We start from the raw sequence: 22,744 nt of genomic DNA, 5'->3' as shown, positions 1-22,744 counted from the left end.
ATATATATATAAAATAATCTTCCCTGCTCCCCTTCTGCTGGTGACAAGACAGGGATAGATGGACCTTAGGTCTGATCAAGCGCAGTGGCTTTTATTAGAGGTGCTCCTACATAACACAGTTGTGCTCTTTTCTACTGAAAGTAGCAAAAGTGCTTGGATGCTGGGAAAGGGTGAGGGATATGGTCATGGTGGAAAACTGCAGTATCACCTCCTAGGCAGGTACAGGGCATTTGTGCCAGCACGGCCGTCCTTGCAGTGAGGTGGAGGGAACATAGCAAAGGATTGAGAGGTAGCTGACAGCAGTTGTGTGGTACCTGCTAACTGTCCATCCCGTGTGTGTTGCAGTGCCCAGTGCTCCACCACGAAAGGTGGAGGTAGAGTCTGTGAATTCGACTGCCATCCGGGTAAGCTGGAAGCTGCCCATCTCCAACAAGCAGCACGGACAGATCCGCGGGTACCAGGTTACCTACGTGAAGCTGGAAAACAACGAGCCCCGAGGGCAGCCAGTGATCAAGGACGTCATGCTGTCGGAAGCACAGGTACGGTGTGGGGACCACAGGCTGGTGGGCACGGCACCTTCCCTCTCTGCAGAGGGTTGGGCTGTCTGGGTCCAAGTATTTCTTGGCCTTCTCTTGTGGCTCCAGAGCACGACACTCAGTCCTGCCTGAGCAAGGCAGACAGTTATCCCTAAACTGTGGCTTACAAATGGGTAAAAAGTTTAATAAGGGAAGAATTGCTGTAGGAAAGATGATGTATTGGGTAGTGCTCCTCTCTTTACCCCTTCTCCAACATGTACCTCCCTCTGCCGGCCACATCCTGGGCAGACTCCAGCTGGAACAAATTGTTTTTCCAGTCAGGTTATAAACTGTTGAAGAGTTCTAAATGAGCCTTGAGCCTGCTTCTTTCATGCTGCTCACAATGTTTAGGGTGAAGTTCCTCTCAGCAGAGTGCACTGGGATGCTGCCCACATGCAGGGCGCAGGGCTGGCTCTGAACCGTTGGGTGGGCGCACCACGCCAGGCAGGACAGCCCTCCTCTGGCTCAGCAAAGCCTCCCTTCCTTCCTGCTTTTGCAAGGCAGGGACTTGAGTTTGCATTGCCTCTTGAAACCAAAAAGTAGGTGAAGCCACCTGAGTCTGGGGGAGCCTGTGGTGGGGGGAGGGCTGGAAAGAGTGAGGTTTAGGCCCACACCGCCTGTGAATGACGTTGCCTTCTCCAATCCCTGTACAACAATCTGCTTCTATTTATGCGGTCCCCAGGATACCCCACGGGCTGTGAGCTGAGGCCCTGTTCCCACACAGTGCTCCAGGTGCAGTTATGCACTCTGCTCAGACCAGCATGCATAGTTGCCTCTTTCCCAGGGCCCGGGGAAGTTTTTGGTGGCCTGTCTGTGATGAAATACAACTCTTCTTTGGAGCAAGGGTCCTTCGTCCTGGATGACCCGTGCTGTTCTCAACAAAGATAATCGTATAAATGAAGTAGAGGATCTGCTGGTGTTGGAAGCGATGAGTAATCGATTCGGAGCTGGCTTACTTGAATGATGCCCAATATAAATACTGGAAAGCTGCAACGATTAATTGATCTGTCTCCTGAACGCAGCTGTGAATCATTTATACGTCTGTCAGTGGGGAGCGCAGTGCACAGAGGCAGCTTTACTCCCCATTCATATTCTGAAGGATAAAACTCAGTAATAATGTGGAAGGGGAAAACTTTTAAAGAGAGAAAATGCTTTGAGGGTCCTTGCAGTGTTGTCTGGGGCATATCTCTGTTTATGTTTCAGATGCTGCCTTATTTTAATGGTTAGAAAAGCTGCTTGCTGCCCTTTACTTATTCCAGGAGGATATAATCTTCTGTATTTTGTGAACAATTGATGCTGTGTTGTTCAGCTGGAGCTTGGAGTTAATGGGTTGGTCTCAAGTGTAGGTGGGCGAAGTTGGCAGTGTTGTTCATGTTGGTGTTTTCAAATATTTTATGCTTGCCCAGCCAGTTCTGCTTTCACTCCTTACTCATGCATTTCAGAGAGAGAAACCCCACGGTAATGTGCAGGAATGAGGATGCCTGAGCCAGAAACTTTCCAAGAAGTGCTGGATTTTGCATTATTTTGAATGTGTGCATCAAGGAGGCAAGTTGCTTGAAGTTTCCTGGCTTGTCAGACCACTTACCAGTCTTTCATATTTGGTGAATTTATGTGGGAAAGTTCTTGATTGCTGCCATTTTTGGTTTTTTTTTCTGATGTATACGGTTCTGAACTCATCCGCTGTAATTTTTGGATGGAAGCAAAGGCCCAAAGATAGTTGCGGAGAAGTGACTGCTCTGAATGAGTCATGTCACTCTTGGGATAAACTAACGATGACCCTGCAGGGAAGAGGTTTCACTGACTTGGCAGTAGAGATCTTTATTTCCCGAAAGAGTGAGAAGCCAGGCGTGACCTGTGCTTGTGATGAAATACATCTGCTCCAGAAGCTGAAGAACCCTGTAAGAGCTGCCATCTTTCAGTACAGCAGTGCATGTCTTTGCAAACAGCTAGATCAAACTTGAATGAGTAGTCTTGGAAGAGTTATTTTCTGTGGAAGAAAACAAAAAGATTCATTGGAACATCAGTCCTTGAAGGTCACAGGGTGAAGATGGCCAGAATATAGCCACAGTTCAGTATTCATAAGCATTCATAAACATTTATACCAGTGCACAAGGAGAGACTTAGAGTGGCTGAAAATCTGGGGTCAAAGAAATTCTCTGGACACGTAGGCAGAGCCCCTCCTCCAGCAGGCTGTCTGCTGATTTTGAGTAGGTTTGTACCACATAATCTGCTTCCTGCAGGTGGTATGAAGACACTGGTATTAAAGCTGACTCATGGTTCTTCCTGATTGAAGATGAGAAATAGAGAGAGAGAGTAAACGAAGATGAAAGGAAAGGGAATGGAGATGTTAGCTATGCAGATAATACAGATTCTGAGTTTTCAAAATCATTTTAGCGGAAAGGACTAAAACATCAGCAAAGAAGTGGGGGCCCTGGTGCTGGCAAGATCACATTTTATTTTACAGATTCCTGCCTAGGGAGAGTAATCAGTTAGGAAGGTCCTGCAATGGAGCTGAGGCCTCTCCCTCCCCTGCGTGGCTGCGCCTGTGACTGATTACCTCCGTCAGACTTCTCTGTGCCTTCCAGTCTGAGCTCTCACCTCCTACTGACAGACTGATGGGCGAGCAAATGTGACCATGCCCTGTGGAGGAGTGCCCAGGGAGAGCATGTGCATCACTGCAGAGCTGGGTCAGATACCCACCCACGTCCTGCACAGGCCCTGCCCATCACAGTTCAGTCAAGACCCATGGTGAGCAATGGCAGAAGATTCATTCTGTGCCCTGGGTTGTTCACAACACATCTGAGCACCAAAAGAGTGCCTTTGAAAGGAGCAGGGGCACCAGTGCAGGGTCCCTGCTGCACTCCACCATTCTCATCCAAATCCTCACCGGCTTGAGGGAGGGGGATAGCAAGGCCCTGGGGCACAAGCATTAGGTTCTTCGTGGAGGGCAGGGACCCACCTGCTTTCCTTGGTCTCCAATCCCTTGGCAGCTGCAGTGTGTCAGGAGCAGTGGGCTTGATCCCTTCCTGGGTACCAGTCCTGCCAAGCAGAGCTTGGTGCTGAGTCTGGAGCACCGGGCACCAAGGAGGCAGCAGGGCCAGGGGAAGACAGTCATTCCTGTTTGGGTTCCCATGCAAGTGGGACTCATTTGCTCTTTCCAAGACAGGCAGTGAGACCCTGCATGAATCTAGCTGTCAATCCATTGTGTCCTGCTCCCAGCCTTCTTGTCCTCGGCCCAGACTGGGTCATTTTGAGGGGCTGCCTTCTCCCCATGCTGCAATGTGGCATCAACAGCTGATTCTGCCCTTGCCTGCACACCTTACATGCCTAGGAGCCTGCTGCCTGCATCACTCTGGGGGTAGGGATGCACGTTAGCCTCACTGGATAGCCTCTGCAGATCCAGGCTGACCAGGGAGTTTTGCAGTGCTTCTGCACCTGGGTACAAGGAGATCAGGCTTTGTGGAGGAGACTCCTGCTACCTCCTCCTGCTGCTCTGCAAACAGTTATGGCAGGAGAGAGTTGTGCTGCCTAAGAGAAGGGCTGCAGGCTCACAGAAGATTGGATGATCTTCACAGGCAGCATTTCTCCATCCAGCATGCAGACCAAGTGCAATCCCAAGGTCTTGCTCCAGAAGAGCAAGAAGAAGTAAAGGCAAGCACTTCAAGCTGTTGGATTGAGATCGAAGGAGAAAGTGGAATCAGAGACTCCTGTTCTCCCTGGGCAGTGCCCACCCCAAGCATAACACAGAGGAATTTACAACCTCCCTCTTTTGCTCAGTGATAGCCGAGGATCTTTATCTCAGTCTACTTGGAACAGCTCCTAATGCTTGTGCACTTGTCTAGGTAAGAGCCTGGCGTGGAGGTGAGATGTACTGTGCTTCATAAGTGGAACAAAACTGAAAGGCATCATTTGAGAGGCATTTCAGTAATGGACAGGGGTGAAGTTCTGGAGGCTTCAGACCCCTCCACATGCCACAAGCTGAGCACCCAAGTTTACATCTGGAGTTTCACTGTTACGCCACGGTCACTGAAACAGAGGGGAGAAGGATCTACAGGAACACTGCAACATCCACTTCCCATAGCTGGTGCTATTGAGGAGGGCTTGAATCTGTCTTTTGGAAGAGCCATGGTCAGGGAAAGCGGCTGTTCCCTGGTGAGACATGACTGTGCTGAGTGGTGTTGAAGTGTAAAATGAAAGGTGAAGGCATTGCAGCTTCCATAAATACACACTGTTGGCTTTAGCACCTCCCGGAGCCATCCCGCTTCATCCACACAGCCCTGTCTTGAGTTCTTTTTATGACAGCTCCTGGGCTTTTGAGATCAATTTGTCTTACTGACCAACCTTAAACAGTTAAGAAGCAATTGAACTAGTTTAAGGAAGGAAATGTTTTGATCTGCAGATTATATTTTCATAATGAAACTGAATTTATACCAGGGTATTTATGCAGGCTTGGATTTTCACTGTTATTCCTCCAGCACAGATCTCAAGGCATTTCTTTGCACTCTGATCTCATGCAAGATTAAAGTCCACTGAAACATAAGAGCAAGCAGAGTTTGAACATTAAACGCTTGGACTAAAATCCTAGTGGGTGATAAACTCCCCACTGTGGTGTGAGAGGCTGTGAGACACAGTAGCTTCCTGAGCCCAGGTCTGCACCACTGTTTGTTGCATTGGGTGTCACCTTCTACTCCTGCAGCTATGTGGAAGCATACTGAGGTGTTACCATCCACATGGCCCCCATCCACTAGGGGCGTGGTGATGGAGCAGAAGTGTGCTTCTGGGAGAAGAAGTTACCAGGCCTTGTATCCTTCCTATATCAAGACTTTTGCCAGGTTTTAGATCAGAAGGGCAGAGTGTGTGGCTATCAACCACCGTGTGGGCTGGCTGGTAGGATGTCAGAGGCAACAACTTAGGTTGAGCTAAGCTTTCAATGCTGGAAATAACTCCAAGATGCATGTGGAAAGAGGGAATTTAGTGACCATAATACTTAGTGGGGGCCTGGCCTTCATAGGAAGTCTTTAGGGACAACTTCTTCTCTGAAATTAAGTTTTAAGATGGTTTAGGGGGATAATTCTACTGCAATCTCATGGCATCAAATAAGTGAACTATAATAAAGTGTTAGAGGAACGTTTCTCCAATAGCTGCTTCTTTCTGAATTTAGAGAATAAAATAAATATTTTGAAGGTATGCCATGTATTTTACTGCTGAGGAGAGTACTCTGCCACTGGGATAGGCTGCAGCCTGTGAAAGCCACCTCAAATAGCCTGAGTAGAAAAGGCAACTTGTAGTTTTACTTCCACTTAGTACTTCTGCCACACTTGTAGGTTCCCAGGCACTTTAGCAGAGATAGCTGGGCTTCCCAGCATCCTGAGGAAGCCAGTATCCGAGCACCATTTCACAGCTGGCAGCTCAGGCTCAGAAGCAAGGCTTGCCAAGCTCCCCCTGTGAGTCAGGGTCAGCAATACCTATCTTCCACTTTCATCTCTGGGCATGAACCCATCGACCGGTGCTTCCTCCAGGCATATTTGGCAACCTGAGGTGTAACACATTGCCTTGGCTGAGAGAGCTCACTGTGATCTCTGCAGACCTTGCTTTGGTGAATCAACTGCAAAGAACAGTGCTATGGGCATGCATGACATCAGCCAAGGTCTGCTAAGTCTCGCCACCCCAGTGCAGCTTTGATTGCATTAGAACCCTCAGTCCAGCCAGAAGCTTGAGTGTTCCCCCTTCAGAGCCCTAACTGAGCTGCCACATCTGGGAATCCACGTGAGCTTTTGCTGGGAAATAGTTTGTATAGAAGTCTTACCTGCAGGGCTGTTCTTACCAAATGAGTCTTTGTTGTTTGGTGTTGTGTAATTGGGAGTAAGAAGCTATTTCCTCAGTACATGCACCAGTTTGAGCCTCACCCCAAGCCAGGCAGTGTCATTGGAGAGGAGCAGCTTAGTGTGGAGCTCTGTGTAAGGTCTCAGCCTCTCTTGCACTGTTTACAAGACAACACTTCTTGGTTTTGTGAGGTCCCCAGAGCATTTTCTTGCAAATGATACAGGAAAGAGAAGCTGCAAGTGTTGTGTTGGTGCTTCCCTGCAGAGAGTGCCCTCTCAGTTTTGTGTGTTGAAGTCTTTTGATTCTCCACAAGAGGTGGTGGCTGGAAGATCACTGGGACAGAAACCGGAGATTAGGCCACAAAACTATTTGGATTACTTGTGAGGCAACAGTCAGCCCCAGAGCCTTGTTGGTACAAGGTGTCCATTCTTGCTTCTGCTTGCAGAAGAGGCAGAAAAGTGCAAACAAAGCCATAAGAGAAAAGGAGTGCAAAGTTAGGAAGTATTGTATCTCTCCATCTATATGAGAAGGAAGCTCTTTGCCCCTGTTTGTGTGAATGATCTCAGACCTACTGCACAGGCTAGCAGCATGTAGAAAATTGCTCTGTGCCATTTCTTCCCTTGGCACAGCTTGTGCCAAGCGACCCTCTGTGTATAAGTGTTGTAATCCCCCCAACCCAGTGCTGCTAACCCCTGCTGTTGTCGTCATCATCCCCTTCCTACATGTTGCCCCTTAAAATTCTGTGTCTCCATTTTTCTCTCCTCCTTCCTTTCTCCCCCATCAGTGGAGAGCTGAGGACTCCGTCGACCATGTAAGTACCACTTGTGTGTATTCCAGGTTGGAAAAGAGGGATTTGGTAAATCGATTTGTGAATTTTGTAGACACAGCGCTGTCAAAACATCCCTTTCACTCCTTTAATGAGGCTGGAGAGTTACATTGTGAAACCTTCCACAAGCAGCAAATCCAACAAAAATTGGCATTTAGATTGCTACTAAATACAGAAAAGTAATTGACATTTCCTATCATCTGTATTTCCAGCTTGTTGCAGTGCAGTTTTAGGCAGGCTCAAGTGATCGACTCAGGTGGTGCATCCTCCTTTCTGCAGTAGTTGGCCCACCGAGTTACACGGTAAAATTAGATATATAATCTTTAAACCACATTGATCGTAGTTCTGAAAAATAACCTACGCTCTCAACTGTGACCTTTGCCTGAAACACAGACAGTAATAAGAAAACAATCAGATTTAAACAGTTAAATCCAATTTTTCCCACATAATTTTGAAATATAAATTTGCAAGAACAAACTAGAAAATGACCTTTTTAGAGCCAGCAATCCAATTACGTGCCCTACTGTGAGCTTGGCCAGCATGACACATTTCTCCTGCTTTACACAGAGGATTCTCACTCGGAGTGGCTTTGTCATGACAGCACTGTGTTTACATTATGCAGTCAGACCTTCTTTCATCCATCCCTCGTCTCTCTTCCCTCCTCCCAGCTCGCTTGCTTTGCTCCTGGTGGCATGCTTTTGCGTGAGAATTTCTCTTTGCATGGATTTGGGAGGAGTGAGTTCTCTTGGGATGTTCAGAGTCTGCAGGTTTTGTGTGAGCGCTTCCCCCGCGGGTCCGCTGGCACGGAGCGGACTGCGCGGCCACTCACCCACACACACGATCTGCTGCAGGGGCGGAGTTGGGATCGAACTCTGGTTCACACGGTGATTTTGGCGGGGTTCTTGTTGGTGCTTGTTGATTTTTCTCTGGGCTGGCTGGTTCCGCGATGGTAACACGGTGATTTTGATGAGTAAGCCTGGGCAGGTCACCTGAACCAGCAGCAGTGACTGGAAATCAGCGGGTTTAACAGCGTGGGTGTTAGTGCGAATGAGTGAGTGATGGGAGACTAGCTGTCTTCTGAGAGCAACTGCAGGTAGCCCTCATACCCCCAAAGCTGGCAAGGATTACCCAGGCAGATACTGGACCCCTGGAGCAGCATCTAACACTGCTCATGCTGCCTGTCCTCAGTGACTGGAGCTTAACCCTCTCCATCTCTGCTCTTCTTGTCTGAAAGGGTAAATAACCACTCAGAGCCTCCACCTCCTTCCCAGAAGGTCCCCCAGCTCCCTATCCAGCCCAGTTGTCGCTTGCTCTTTGTCCTGATGGGTTATTAGTGCTAACAGCCCCAGTCCCTTTCACAGCACCCACAGGTGAATGCAGTTCAGGGCTACGTGCTCTGAGCTCACAGAGAGGTGCTGGGAGCTGCTGAGCTTGCTGGGCTTGCTCTTTTGCAGGCCTGGCTAGCCAGGCTTGGCATGAGTCACGTTGCCGCTGGAGGCCAGGCAGGAGCAACAGTGCTCCCCTCTTTGATCTCAGTTTGAAGTGCAGAGCCATGCCCTCCTGCTGCCCAGAGGAAGCCAGAGCATGCTCGAGTGCTAGCACTCTGCCTAGTCCCCCCTCCTCCTAGACCTCCCACTGTGCAGGGTTTGGGGTTTTCCCTCCAGGTCTTGCCAGCCCCTTGTGCTGACCCCGTCCCATCCCTGCAGTGCTGTGCCTGCCAGGGGGAGTGAACACGAGGCTGCAGCACCCCAGGTGCTCCCTGCCTGAGGCCCTCTGCCCCTGCACTGCCTCTCTGCTTCCCATGGCTCTGCTGCAAGAGACAGCCTTAAAAATCCCCAAATTAGCCCCCCAGAGATTCCTGCAGCTAGCTGAGCTGGCTTTTGCTCCGGTTCACAGCTCCACAGTGCTCTTGCTCACAGTCTTGCTGTGGCAGGGTGGCTCTGCCTTCACACAGGACCGTTTCTGGGCCAGGTCTCCCTCTTGGCAGAAGCCGTGGGAGAGCACAGCTGCCAACACAGGTTGCTGGTGGGTCCCTATAAGAGCCAAGTGTTAGAGGCAGGGGTTGAAATGAGGCAGGTGGGTGTTGGAGCGGCAGCGATTGCTCTTTGCTGTGTGTGTGCTTGAGCATGGTGCAGGAGCGAGAGCCAGCGATTGTGTCCGTGTGTTGCTGTTGGAGACGCTGGCCCCAGTGCCCTCCTTCTGCTCCCAATAGTAACAAGTATTTGCTCTTCTTATTTGCCTCTTCCCCACCTCATGGATGCACTCCCAGGAGACGGTCATTGGAGGCCTGCTGCCCGAAACCACATATTCTGTCACAGTTGCTGCCTACACCACCAAAGGAGATGGTGCCCGCAGCAAACCAAAGGTCATCACCACCACAGGGGCAGGTGAGTGTGGGGGATGCCCCAGCCTCCTAGGGGTGGTGGTAAGACCTCCCAATAGGTGTGTGGGGAGTGTGGCCAAGACACCTGTACAGGAGGAAGTGAGAGGGCTGGAGTCGCTGCAGACGTACATACTCTTGTGATCTCCAGCCCTTACTTACAGGCTTTGCTGCTGGATCACCTGAGCCACGTGCAGCAAACAGATGGACAGACCCTGCCAGGGCCCGTGAGAGAGCAGTGAAACTTATGGGTCTGAGCTCATCTGCATAATCCAGAGACCTGGGAAGAGGAAGCCTGAAAGTCCAGGCCCTCCCTCAGCTTTGGAGTCATGGCCTGTCCTCACCTTGTTCCTGTAGGCGAGTGCAATTTCTTGTTTCCTATGGTGACTTCAGTGCTGCCTGGGATGGCCCCTGACACAGAAGGCTCCTCAGTGGTGTTTCTCAGCTCCCCGCCTGGCCATTGCTACTGCTGCCTCCCCAGGCTTATATAGCTGAGCCCAGCTGCTAGAACCGTAGCAAAATCTGGAATGCAACACAACCTGCCATAGGAGTGCTGTGGACATAACTTCTAGATCCTGGTGATCCCAGCCAGTTCAGTTCTGCTGTCTCAATAGAGACTCATAACCTGTGCCTAGTGCAACACAGGAGCCAGGAGCAGGGGCACCCAGGAGCTCATCAGGTGCTTTCCTCTGGATGCGATCAAGCTTGCCTTTGGAGGTGGCACCAACTAGCTGATGTTGTCTTGTCCTCGGTTTCCACTCACTAGACTTGTCCTACAACTGATAATCCTGCTGCTTCCTCACACCAGCTGCAGGAGCAATATTTACCACTTGTTATTATGGGAACGCAGCTTGTGCAAACTGAGAGCGTTTGTTCCTGGTGCTTTTAAACAAGGAACAGCTTGCCATCTCTTCCACGCTGCATACGGGGAGCTCCAGAGGTAGTTTCCACTGTCACAATCTCAAATGCTGTCTCCCTTGTGCCTTGCCATGATGTATGTTCCGTTCATCAAATTGCTACAGCTGTCCTATAAACAGGAAAAGCTACCTTAACATCCCAGTGTTGCACTGTAAACCACAGTGGATCTTTCCATGTTATGATGCACATTTAAAGTTAATATTTGGAATCAGCTTCGGAAATAATGTGTCCCTTAATACTAGCTGCTCTTAGGCATTGCATTATGAGTGCAAGGAGGATCACACTGGCAGTAGAAAGGTAATTTTATGTCTTAAATACCTACAAAAACCACCCCCAGAGCTGCCTTTGTACAGGCTCGTCTGCAGGCTTGACCTCAAAGGGGAGTGTTGGTATCGCCCTCTGATGGCAAAATCGGGGCATAATTCTGTCAAACACGTTTTTCTCTTCTGGCCGTCTGTGGGCTCGTACGTTTCAGAACTGTGTGAGGATATTTAACTAGGTTTGGCTACAATCCCATTTTCGTTTTTATGTCAGTGGGCCAATCCCTTTGATTCTGAGAGTCTTTCCTATCAGTTGATTTGTTTACAAATCTGAGCTGATGTGAAGTGAAGACACATCCTTTTTTTTAACTGAAGGAGACCAAAGTATTATACCATCACTTTAAAGCCATCAGTTTCTAACAAGTGACGGCAACACCCCTTGACTTGTGCAGCATAAGCAGAAATCCTGTGGAACGCTTGTGTTCACCTCTCACATCGACACTGACACCACGAAGCTGCTCCTCAGCTAAGCCAAAATGTGTTCTGATGGCAAACAGCCCACCCAGCTCTGCTCGCTGCCTCTGCAGAGGGTAAAACTGCAAGGTTTCAGGATGAAATTTGTCTGCTTCTAGACAGATCAGGGCACTGGACTTGGGCTTCCATGAATGTCTTGTGGTACAGTGCACCAGCGCCAGCGTGGCCTGGTGCTGTGCAATAGCTGGAGAGTCTGAAGACCACTAATTGGGAGGATGGGATGCAGATCTTCTTTGAGATAAATATGATGCTTTAAGGTACCTTAAACCTTTCCTGTAAAAGGGGATGAATTTTGGGGCTGAATATGGCTGAATTTATTCCCTGTTTAGATGGCAGCACATGGGAAAAAAAATGGCAGTCAAGAGCTGGCTGGCTCCAGCTTCCCTCGCCACCGGATTAGGGTCAGTCTGCCTCTATCCGCGTGAATTGTCTGTCATCCTCTTCACCCTGTTGTCTGAACTTTCCCACTTTCCTCAATCCTCATGGACTGAGCAGCACGGAAGCGGTCCTTCCTTCCCCTCCTCGCAGGCTTTAGATGGTCATTGTGTGTTTATGTTGCAGTCCCGGGGAAGCCCACCATGATGATTAGCACGACAGCCATGAACACAGCCCTCATCCAGTGGCACCCACCCAAGGAGATGGTAGGGGAGCTGCTGGGTTACCGGCTGCAGTACAGACGTCTTGATGAAGAAAAGATGAATACGATAGACTTTGGGAAGAGAGACCATCACTACACTGTGACCAACCTGCACAAGGGGGCCACGTACCTCTTCAAATTGTCTGCAAAGAACAGAGCTGGCCCAGGAGAGGAGTTTGAGAAGGAGATCACCACTGCGGAAGACGTGCCGAGTGGCTTCCCACAGAACCTGCGCGTGGTGGGTCTTACGACTTCCACCACAGAAGTTGCATGGGACCCCCCAGTCTTGGCAGAAAGAAACGGCAAGATTGTCAACTACACAGTAGTGTACAGGGACATAAATAGCCAGCAGGACCTCGTTAACATCACCAAGGACACAAGTATCACTTTGACGAATTTGAAGCCAGATACCACTTACGACATCAAAGTGAGGGCCCGCACCAATAAGGGGGTTGGGCCGCTCAGCCCCAGCATCCAGTCCCGGACCATGCCTGTTGAGCAGGGTAAGTGCCCCTCTGACAAGCCCTAACAGCAAGCTCTGCCTCCAGGACAGGGACCTTTGCTTCGGTTCCTGAGGCTGCGCTCCCCTCTGCTCTGACTAATGAGATCAGGTACTGTGTGGCTCCCTAATCTAAAACCAGTTCAGCGATAGGAGGCTCAGCAAAGGTTTCCTTAAAGTGGCCATTTGGGGGGAGAGGGGCACTGATGGTAGCTTAAATGCCTTTTGTTGCTCCAGAAGCACACTTTGATGTTTTATCTGTGCAGGAAAGGCTCTTGCTTGAACTGGAGCAGGTGACTGAGTAGGATCATCTGCAGATCCAGTAGCTGAGCACCATGGTTCTTTGATCATGACAAAGAGCCAAGAGAGAATGAGTGGAGTGGGGAGAGAGGAAGGCTGCAGCTCAGCCTACAACTTCTTTTCTGTGGTGCTGGAAAGTATAGTCAAAAAGCAAAACTCCCCTGAAGACTGGAGACTTGGTAAAAGGCTGCTGCGCTTCTCTCCTCATCTCTCACTTCTCTGCTGTAGCTGAACTCTGACTTCTGCTGCTGACTTAGACAAAGAGAGACTTGGAGCTGAGCTGCTGCCTGGCTCCCTCCTGACCTGGCCTTACAGTGCTCAAATATCTTGTTTTTCATTTCAGTGTTTGCTAAGAATTTCCGCGTCAATGCCGTCATGAAAACGTCTGTATTGCTGAGCTGGGAAGTGCCTGACTCCTATAAATCTGCAGTGCCTTTTAAGGTAAGAGTGAGACACAGAGGACAGGGAGCTTTGCCTGAGCAGGACAGTGAAAAGCAGCATCTTGACCTGCCACATGATGTTTTCAGGCTACCAGAAAAGAGACAAGCGGACCGGGGTCATGTTTCTCACTGGCCTGGGGTCTTGTGAAGCTCAAATCTCCAAGCCCAGCTTAGGCAGTCACTCTTTGCTTTTGAGCACCTGTGCATGAACCATAGCTCACAGCAGAGCACCTTGCTGCTTGCTTTCCCTTCTTTTGCTCTTCTTCAGCCAGATAATGTTGGAGTTTTATTGATTTCTTTCTGATTTGATCAGTTGTGGATTGTGGAATAGCCTGTAAGCACTTGGCTCCCAGTAACAAAACAAGAGCAGATAATATTGGCTGAAGCACACCAACAGGAAGCACCAGGCAGTGGAGGCATGCACTGGGCAGAAGCAGTGGGCAAATGGGGAAGTCTCAGGGATCATAACATGTATTTCTGGCTTCTCACCATCCAGCTGGAAACCCGTGACTATAGCAGCTTTTGCTAAGTACCCACTCCTTCCTTGATAGTGCCCATGATTTACTTGCTTTTTTGAAGGGAAATGGAAACTGATCTGGCACCCCAAATCACTGATGATTTTTCCAGGAGCAGTTGTGTTTGTTCATGCAGTCCAAATCAGTACTTCACTCCTCCACCAGCTTTCTGGAGTATCTTGTTACCTGCTGCCACTTGGATGGGGCCTAGTAGTCAGGCTGGCCATTGCAGCTCCATGACAGTGGTTACACAAACTTGTCCTGATGCCTGACGGAGCTAAAGTGTGAAAAGTTATAAATGTGATTTAATTGCAAGAGATCACCAGGACAAAGTGGTCTGAAAACCCACCAGTGAATCAAATTAAGAATGATTCCTTCTTCAACGTGTCATGTCTCAAACATCTGGATTGCCTCTGTGAGTTACTTGAGAGCATCGGGCTAGATGCATAATCTTAGGGAGTGAAGGAGAGAAGCATCATCGTCACCCTTCCAGAAGGTGTTACAGGTGTGAGCAGCACAAGATGTGTCAGTGCGGAGGGAACTCTGCAGGAATGGCTGCTGCTCTCCTTTCTTCAGCACGATTCTGGATGTAGTGTCATCCAGCAGGCACAGGCAGCTCTGATGACCCAACGTCCTCCTGCTGTTGTCTGTCACCCAGTGCAGATCACTGATGTGGGTAAAAGACTAGAGCATGGTGGGAATTTTTGCACGTCTCAGCACAGCTTCTCTCCCTTAAGAAACAAGACCAACATGTCACATCACCAAGTATAATCTTCCACCCAGTCTCAGCAAATATCTGCTGCCTCTGCAAGGGTGGCTGGGGTGGGAGCAGTGTGACTTCCCTTCCTCCTTGCACGTGCACCTGGCTGTGCTGTGCCTAAAGAGCAGAGGCAAGGCCTGCATGAGCTGGGGGGGATCCATGGCCAAGGGAGTGAGGGGAAGGTCTTGAACTGCATCCACATCAAAGTGCGTGAGCACCTCCCCTTCCTTGTTACTAACTCTCCTTGTTTAAATCCTAAAGCTGAATTTCCATGATCAATAACAAGCGCTTGTTAACATGCAGAGTTTAGCTGAAGCAGAAAAGGCTTTTGTGAAAACCTTGTGGTATTTAAAGCTTTCCAGATGTAGGGTGCATTAGGATCAGCATTCAGATATCTGGCCGTGAGGAACTTCACAGAGCCCTGTTATTCTGCACTCTGCTGAAGAACCAGTCTGCTTCATCTTGCCTTATTCTTGTGGCACAAAGCCCACATCTTTCTGTGACAGCGCAGTGCTAGAAAGGGACAGTGTGACCTTTGGAGCATTACTACCACATAAGGATGGTGGAATCATGGTTGGAGGCAGCCAGGAGCCAAGGGCATAATGCTGATGCCTTGCCTGGTAGCTGTGATTGCTTACACAGACGGTGACTCAGGGTCTGCTCCTGCTGTGGGTTAACCCTCAAATGACACAGGAGCAGATGGCATTAGCCACTTGCTAACTGAAGAGCAGTCATGCAAATGTGAGTGTTATAAGGATATTTCTCTAATGGTATCTTCTTTCTATTAATATTCCCAGACTCGCAGACACACACGAGTCAAGGCCAGGAGCTAAGAGGGTCAGCTCCAGGTCGTTGATTGTGCTGCTGAAAAGAAATCCTTAACCTTCAGGACTTGGTATTTTTATAAACATGATTCACCTCTCCCCTCTAATTCAGGCACATGGGATGCTGATGCCAAAGCCTAATACTGTAACTAGCGTAGCAGATAAATCTCCATGGGAACAATTAGTATTATCTACACTTGATAAACAGTCTCATGCTAAATCTGTCCCAAAGGGTGTCATATTCTACTTTAAGTGATTTAATTAAAGTAGATATTGTTCTGACAATGAATAGTGAGATGCAGGCAGGACTGGTCCTTTCTGGTTTTTTATAGGGGATGAACTGAGACCTTAGGAATTTTCATTGACACCAAATCAGTAATGAAGGTTTGAGTTCTCTTTGGGGAATTTTCACAGCTTCTTCTGGTCCAGGAGATAAATTCCTTGTAAAATGTTGCCCAGCAGTTGTGGTGCAGCAGAGGCACTATTCCTTTTCTATTCCAGTACGCTTGCAGAAAGCTGTTCTGGACCTTTCATGGAAAGTGCAAGATAGATATAACCTTCTCCGTGGGGAAACTGCACTTTCCTGAGACTCATTCTTCAACTTAAGAGCAGGACAGAGGATATATTGGTTAAAGGCAGCATCACAAGATATTTTACAAATGGTGAGAAGGAAGAGCACCTTTGAAAATTGTGATGATACAGGTTTGGAAATAACCCCTGAGAATGCTAGGCAGTGCTTTCTCACAGCGTGTCCCATGGAATGTAGTAATTACTTCTGCCTGCAGAAAAGGCAAGTGCGTCTGCCTCTCCATCGAGTCATTATCTTTTCCTGTCTTCCACACTATGTGTCTTTTCATCTTTTAGTTCAATACATTCTTTACTGCCTTGAAATCAAGCAGCAGACCTTCAGCAGTGACATTTGGACCCACCTTTGCAAATCTTCTCTTTTAGGTAAGAGTGGCACAAATGACATTTTATAGCAGTCCATGGGCTAGTCAGTAATGTTCGGCAGTTCAGAGCCCTTGGGCCAAATTTGCTGCTGACTTAAGTAGTTACCAGTGGGCCATGATGCAACCTTTAAATAGCATTCCTGTTTGAGCTCCCAGGCATCTTCAGCTGCACACAAATGACTGTTTCTGAGCCCTTACATTATTGTAAGGTTGGTGTAGAGGCCTTGACTAATGGTGCATAACATTTGAGAAGACAATGTGTTATGGCAGGTAAAGGAACGTAGGAACTGCTACAGCAACTGCGGAAAGGGGGAATGGTGGATAATACTTCAGGAAAGCATTGCAGTGCCAATATCATTGTGTTTGGATGAAAAAATTCTGTGCATGGCAGTAAAAAAAAACATCATCTGATGTCAAGGCTGAATTGGAGGCTGTGTCCTGGCCAATTCTGGTGCAGAGCAAGCAGGGAAACTCTGAAATTAAGTGCCTGACCATTTCTTCTGCCTCCTCTTGCTCCAGGAGAACAGCTATGTCCCCAGCAGATGCCTCACATGCAGGCAGTTGATGGGTGAGTATCTTCCCTAGAGCACACGCAGAAGCAGTTGGTGATACCTTTATTAGGGAAGAATTCATAATGAGAAATCTCATCTAAGAGGCAACAGAGCTCTGTGGGCTTTACATCCATCCTTGCAGCATACTGCTCAATGTTGAAAGTTTGATTTTGTTAAGTCTGCGTTGGAGCACATGGAGAGAGGTTCCACTGCTTGCCCAGGACACCCCATGATTTGCTCTCATCACGAATATCTGGAACTGTACTACTGTAATATCATTGGAAGAGGTGGTGCTGGCACAGAGAGCAAAGCTGCTAAGATGACCTGAAGTGTAGCACACCTGTCTGTCTTCTGCCAACTTCTGTGTCAGAGCAGGGTGAAACCTGCCAACTAAATAACTGATGTTCCACTGCTATAAGAAGCATTTCTTCATTTTATCTTCTTCAATCACTTTAGCACCCATCTGATGTATGTGTCTTTGGAGAAAGAAATTAAAGCCCAGGAGAAGATATCTTAGGAGGAGTCACAGCAAAGAGTTCCTTCTGGCCATCTTACATTTGACAGCCTTTCCTGCATGTGGAGCAGAGGCTGTGTCCCTGCAACCCTCTGTTATTTTAGTACTTGTTTGTGAAGTTCATCCCTGAAGATTGAAGCATGTCAACAAACGAGATTGATTGCATCTCTTCTCCATTGTTGGCTCCTCGCTGCTGCTCTGTTACCTGTAGAGTTTCTTCTCGGCAGCAAAAGAGCCGGGGCTCTTTTGGTCCTATCCCGATCTCCATGCAAAGTAACCTGAAGAAGATTTGAAGCATGCTGTGGGTATCACTGTTTGGAAGACAAAAAAGCAGAGCCACAGATTGCAGGCCTAACCCGGTCCCTGTTCTCCACTGTCCTTCAGATCTCTTTCCAGGGTCTGCCTCCTCCTCCTAGTTCCAGCACTAAATTTTAGAGCAGTGCTGATCAGCTGCCCATGTGCCAGCAAGCCAGCATCTTTCTGCAGATTTCTGCCACCTTCTAAAAAGGTGACTTGGAAGGAAATTTTGGTCCCTCCCTTGCTGCCTGCATCAGCCTGAGCAGCGGGCTCAGCTGGTGAAAAATCTGTTTTACTTCAAGTAATTTTTCTTCCACAGAGCTGTATCCTCTCTCTCAAGGCCACTGTTGGAAAGAGCATGTTTTACTGTGTGGTCTCTGCTTGGAACATGTCATAGCTGCCGTGGTTCAACATGTTCCAGCTCTAACCTGGCCAGTTTTTGGCATGCTACGTCTCTGCTCCCCACTGTCAGGAATCCAGCACTCTCTTGCCATGTTAGACGGTTTCCCAGTGGAAGGAAACATGCTGGTTTATCACATCTGGGGCACAACCTCTGCTCTCTCTGGTTCTCCTCACCCCATTTGTCTCTGGGAACTGTTTGAGTTTCTGGCTTTGCAGAGGCAGCACTCAGGGTTTTGGGGTACTGGAGCTGTTCCAGCAGGGTTAGGCTCAAGGTTTGCAGGGCGGATGGGCTGTTTGGTGCAGCTGATACAGCAGTGCCTGTGGCTGCTGTGCCCTGGGGAGAGGGAGTCCTGCAGATCTGCAACAGAGCGCTGAGAAGATGTCGTTAGCTGAGGGGCCATTGGGCTCAATTGGAGAAGCCGGGGGCAGCAGAGGGCACCAGCAGCTCTGCCCTGCCCTGTCCTGCCCAGCAGCCCCTCTCTGCAAGCACGGCAGGGAAAAGCAGCGCCAGTCTTCTGCCACAGCACCAGCATCTGTTGTCATGGCAACAGGGTGTCACACCTGCAGAGCCCTGTTTCGGGTACCAATTAGTGAGCCCTGTGCCGGATTTGTCAGGTCATTGGTGAGGCGTGTAACACACCCACCCCCCACCTTGCTGGGAGGGGGCTGCTCTGCGTTAGCCGTTCGCTCATCACCTGGTAGACACGGGAGTGACACCAATTTAAAGCAGATGGGATTTTACACCAAAAGCATATTGTGTGTTGTAGCCTCATGAGACACAAAACAAAGACCCATTTATCTCCACGTGAGGGCAAAACACGGCCATCTGGATTCCTTCCCCAAACCGGAGCCGGAAAGCAGCGCGTGTGGCACCACCAGCCTCACCGCTGGCACCAGCCACCCAGGCTTTGCTGGGGTGACCCCTTCTCTGCTCCAGCGCTGTGAGGCACAGGGAGCATAGCTCAGCCTTCTGCTGGGGTTGGTTGCTGCTCTTTAACTAAAGATTTATGGCTGTTTACAGAAGCACACAGTAGCTGAACCACCTGAGGGAGGGCCCAGAGCCAAATTGTCGTCTCTAACGCTGCTATTTTGAGTGTGAGTTCATCAGCAGCTGTCGGCTAAGTGTGTCCTTTTGCCGTTTCAGATTCTGTACAATAGCCAGAGTGTGGAGGTGGACGGCCACTCAATGAAGAAACTCATAAGTGACCTCCAGCCAGACACAGACTATTCTTTTGTGCTAATGAACCGTGGGAGCAGTGCTGGGGGACTCCAGCACCTCGTCTCAATCCGCACCGCCCCTGACGTCTTGCAGAGCAAGCCCATCGCCACAAACAAGTACATACAGGAAGGAAAATTCACGCTCACCCTTCCCAAAGTCCAGACCACTGTGCCGGTTAGGTAGGTGCCGTGCCTGGGTGGAGGAGGCAGGGAGGTGGGCTACAGCTGGGGAAAAAGGCAGAGTGGACCTCTGCCAAACTGGATTTTGTAACCTGGGAGTGAGTTTCCGAGCAGGCTGCAGTACAGAGCCAGGCATTTACTCATAACATGGGATCACGCTGCTGGCTCTTTCTGAGCAAATATTTATGCGCAATAAAATTAAGACAATTCTCTGACAGTTTGCCCTCACCGTGGTGGGTATACTCCAGATGCTACCAGCAAAAACACAGCTGAGGATCAGGAGGGACTTTCTCTGACACTGTATAATATCCTTTAAATAAATAATGCCTAAAGCCTCAAGGAGATTAAAAAAGCAAGTTTGAGGAAGTGTTATTCGTTACTGTGGTATCCTTGTGCTGAAGCACAATTCCCCCAGGGTTCTTGATACAATCCGATTATATAAATGTCCTTCTCACAGCTCCTACACCACCCTCTGGAGCACAGTCTGTAGATCGTCATTAAACTAATGAGTGCTAACGGGAGTATTCTCATCTCTGGTGCTACTGAAAAACCAGCCTCTTCCTTACTGAACCTTTTTGCTGCTCAGGGGGCAGGGAAAGGAGCAGGTTGTCCCTGGGAGGCATATGGCATATGTCATTCGGTGTCCTGCCAGAGAGATGACTTAGGATCCAGTGCTTATGCTTTCCTTTCTTCCCAGGTGGTACTACATTGTGGTTGTGCCAGCAGATCAGAGCACCAGCAACCCAACTGCTCGTTGGCGGACACCTGATGAGATGGAGCTGGACCAGGTAGGAGTCTGTAGGAGCTGCTCTGAAGGAAATGGCTCCCAGGTTGCCCAGCAAGCTTTGCCCAGGCAGCAGCATGGGCGCAGCAACATACCAGTGGGCTTCGTGTCAGAGGTGGGGGTCTGTGGAACACACAGTGCCCACTCAGTCTGTCTTGGCTGGTGACAGCATGTAGGAAGGAGGCTGGAGTCAAGCGAGGGAGGAGCCACCTCCCAGAATGTGTCCCATTAGGAGACCACACATGAGTGTCTCGGAGCCTTGACTAGGATGGGCCCTGTCTTGGGCTGTACACTCTTGCAGCCTTTTTCAGCTGAAGCAACCAAGCTAGGAAGGAGATGTATTTTTTTCAGTTTATGAAGCTTCTCTGTCAAGAGACTTTTTCCTCTCTGAGTGGGACCCCAAGGCTGCAGTTTGGACAGTGTTCACTGTAGTATCTAACAAAACCTGCAAAGCTCCTTTCACACATGCTTTTTAAAGGCTTTCAGCTTTCACCAGTCCAATCATTCCACATGGCAGTTTATTCTGTGCAGGAGTCCTCCAACACCAGTAGCATGGTATGTGTGTAGGTGTCAGGAAGGTCCCACACAAGGGGTTTGTGGACTCGTTCTTCTCCACACACACACCACCACCACCCAAAGTAATAAGGAAAAATTCCAAGAAATCACAGACAGAAGGGTCAATTAACAGAGCAAAGTTGCAACTTTGAAGTCCTCAGAAATTACCAAGTGTTAGAAGCCCTTGCTTATCATTAATCTTTAATTAGATGATTGCACAGTCTTCTCCATGGGGTCCAAGCTCACAGCATGTATCTGTGGATCTGTTCTGCACATAAGGTACAATTGTGTGATGGAGAACAATCACCTGTAGTTCTCCTGCATCATTTAATTGCAGAAGTTGAAATATTTCATGAGAAATAGAAGAATAAGATGAGAAAGGATGGTTTGTTTTTGAGCTTTCGGTGGTTGAAAGTTATCAAGAGAACTGACTTCACCCATCTGTATTTCACCCAGCCCTGGGCAAATGATTTAAAAAAAAGTTTTCATTAGCAGCTGCTGTCTTGTATGTTCTGAAGTGCTCAGTCTGAGATCCTGGAGCCTCAGTTGCAAAGCCTAAGCCCAGATGCAGAGAAAGTCAGTAGGAGCTCTGCTGCATACAGTCACTGATAATAAAAAAAAAAATAAAAATCTAATTTTTCTTTAAGAACAAAACAAGTTGATGTCTTTTCAATTTGACATTCAAAATTAGTGGACATTTTATACATTAATGTTCCTGCCTCTGTTCTCCATCTGTAAAATTAGGATAATTGCTTTCATCTCACCTCATATGGGTGTTTGGAAGATAAGATTGTTACTGTTTGTGAAGCACTTGTAATATTATAGTGATCAGCACCACAGAAAAGCCCACGAGGAAATTATTAATTTTGTCTTCAGAGCTGGATTTGAATAGTAAGCAATAAACAAGTCCTCAGGCTGCATAATGCAAAGAAAACAAAATGTGGAATAGCTGCTCTTTGATTAAGCACTGTCTGTCCTGTGTATTGAACAAAGCAGGGGATTTACAGAAAAGATAGTATGTGATCATGCAGTCAAAGATTGCAGCACAGTGCACATAGGTAAGACAGCTGAATTAATTTTGCACAGGCAATATTAATTTTCGAATTTTTCAGGATCTGAACTTTGCAAGCCTGGTGTTCCTTTGATGTGGTCTTTTGGAGTGTGTTATAGATATAGATGGCAGCAGCACCCAGCAACCTCAGTCACATCTGGAGCCCTGCGGTTTCATGCCCATGCACATCTAGCTGTGCTTTCTGCCCCACAGAGCTCAGCTGTAATTTCAGCCAAGATACAAAAGATACATATAGGGAGCAAACTACATAGTCCAAAGACTATCTGCCTTCTCCCTCTGTGGTTACAAGGATATTTGTGAGAGGATGGATTTCTCCATCCATTTTTTTCCTTTCTTTTTTCTTTTTTTTACTTTTTTTTTTTTTAAATTATATTGCAATGGCAAGCTATAGCTTTTCTAGATTGCTCCAACATGAGTATTCCTAAGAAGGCAAAGATGGACTGTCAAGGGAAAAGAGCAGGGGGAGCCATACCCAGCTTTTCCTCCTCGGAGGGAGTGAGCTGAGCTCAGCAGCGTGCCGTCGTGTGCACATCACTGTCCCCAGCCCCGCTGACATTCCCTGTCTGCCCTGGCAAAGCTGCACCCATATATTCGAGTGCAAAACGTATTTCATGCTTGCTTCCCTCCTCGTTATAAATTAGAATTTCTGTTCCAGGCCTGATACTCGTCTTTATTCATTAGAAAAACATCTTTAAACATCTGAGAGTCTTTCTCGGCACTGTAATTGATTTTTTTGTGTGTGTGTGTTTATATTCTTTTTTGTGAATTTGTGGCTGACTATGAAATTTGCCATTTTTACTCTGAACATCCCATGAAATCTGTTATCATTCTGTGTGATTTACACAAAGCGCTGCCTGCAGCCAAGCAGCAGGTGAAATATCAAGGCAGTGACAGAAGGGGAAGACACAGCAAATGTCACTTGTTCCCTAC

General features: G+C 48.3%; 1 protein-coding gene across 1 annotated transcript; it reads left to right on the top strand.

Moving 5' to 3' along the window:
- Positions 1-345: 345 nt before the first annotated feature.
- LOC103768035 (receptor-type tyrosine-protein phosphatase F-like) lies at positions 346-20,191 on the top strand (the record flags this gene model as incomplete). The annotated part of the gene is made up of 6 exons (XM_008935167.1): positions 346-539; positions 9,494-9,611; positions 11,878-12,456; positions 13,096-13,193; positions 19,150-19,403; positions 20,101-20,191. Coding segments are annotated over 6 exons (1,334 nt in total), but the record flags the coding sequence as incomplete, so codon positions are not given.
- Between the last annotated feature and the right edge of the window lie 2,553 nt (positions 20,192-22,744).

This window comes from Merops nubicus, unplaced genomic scaffold (genome assembly GCF_000691845.1).
Source record: "Merops nubicus isolate BGI_N331 unplaced genomic scaffold, ASM69184v1 scaffold52602, whole genome shotgun sequence".
NCBI lineage: Eukaryota > Metazoa > Chordata > Aves > Coraciiformes > Meropidae > Merops > Merops nubicus.
Note: the sequence above shows the minus strand (reverse complement) of the source record. Positions and strands in the feature narration are given on the sequence as shown.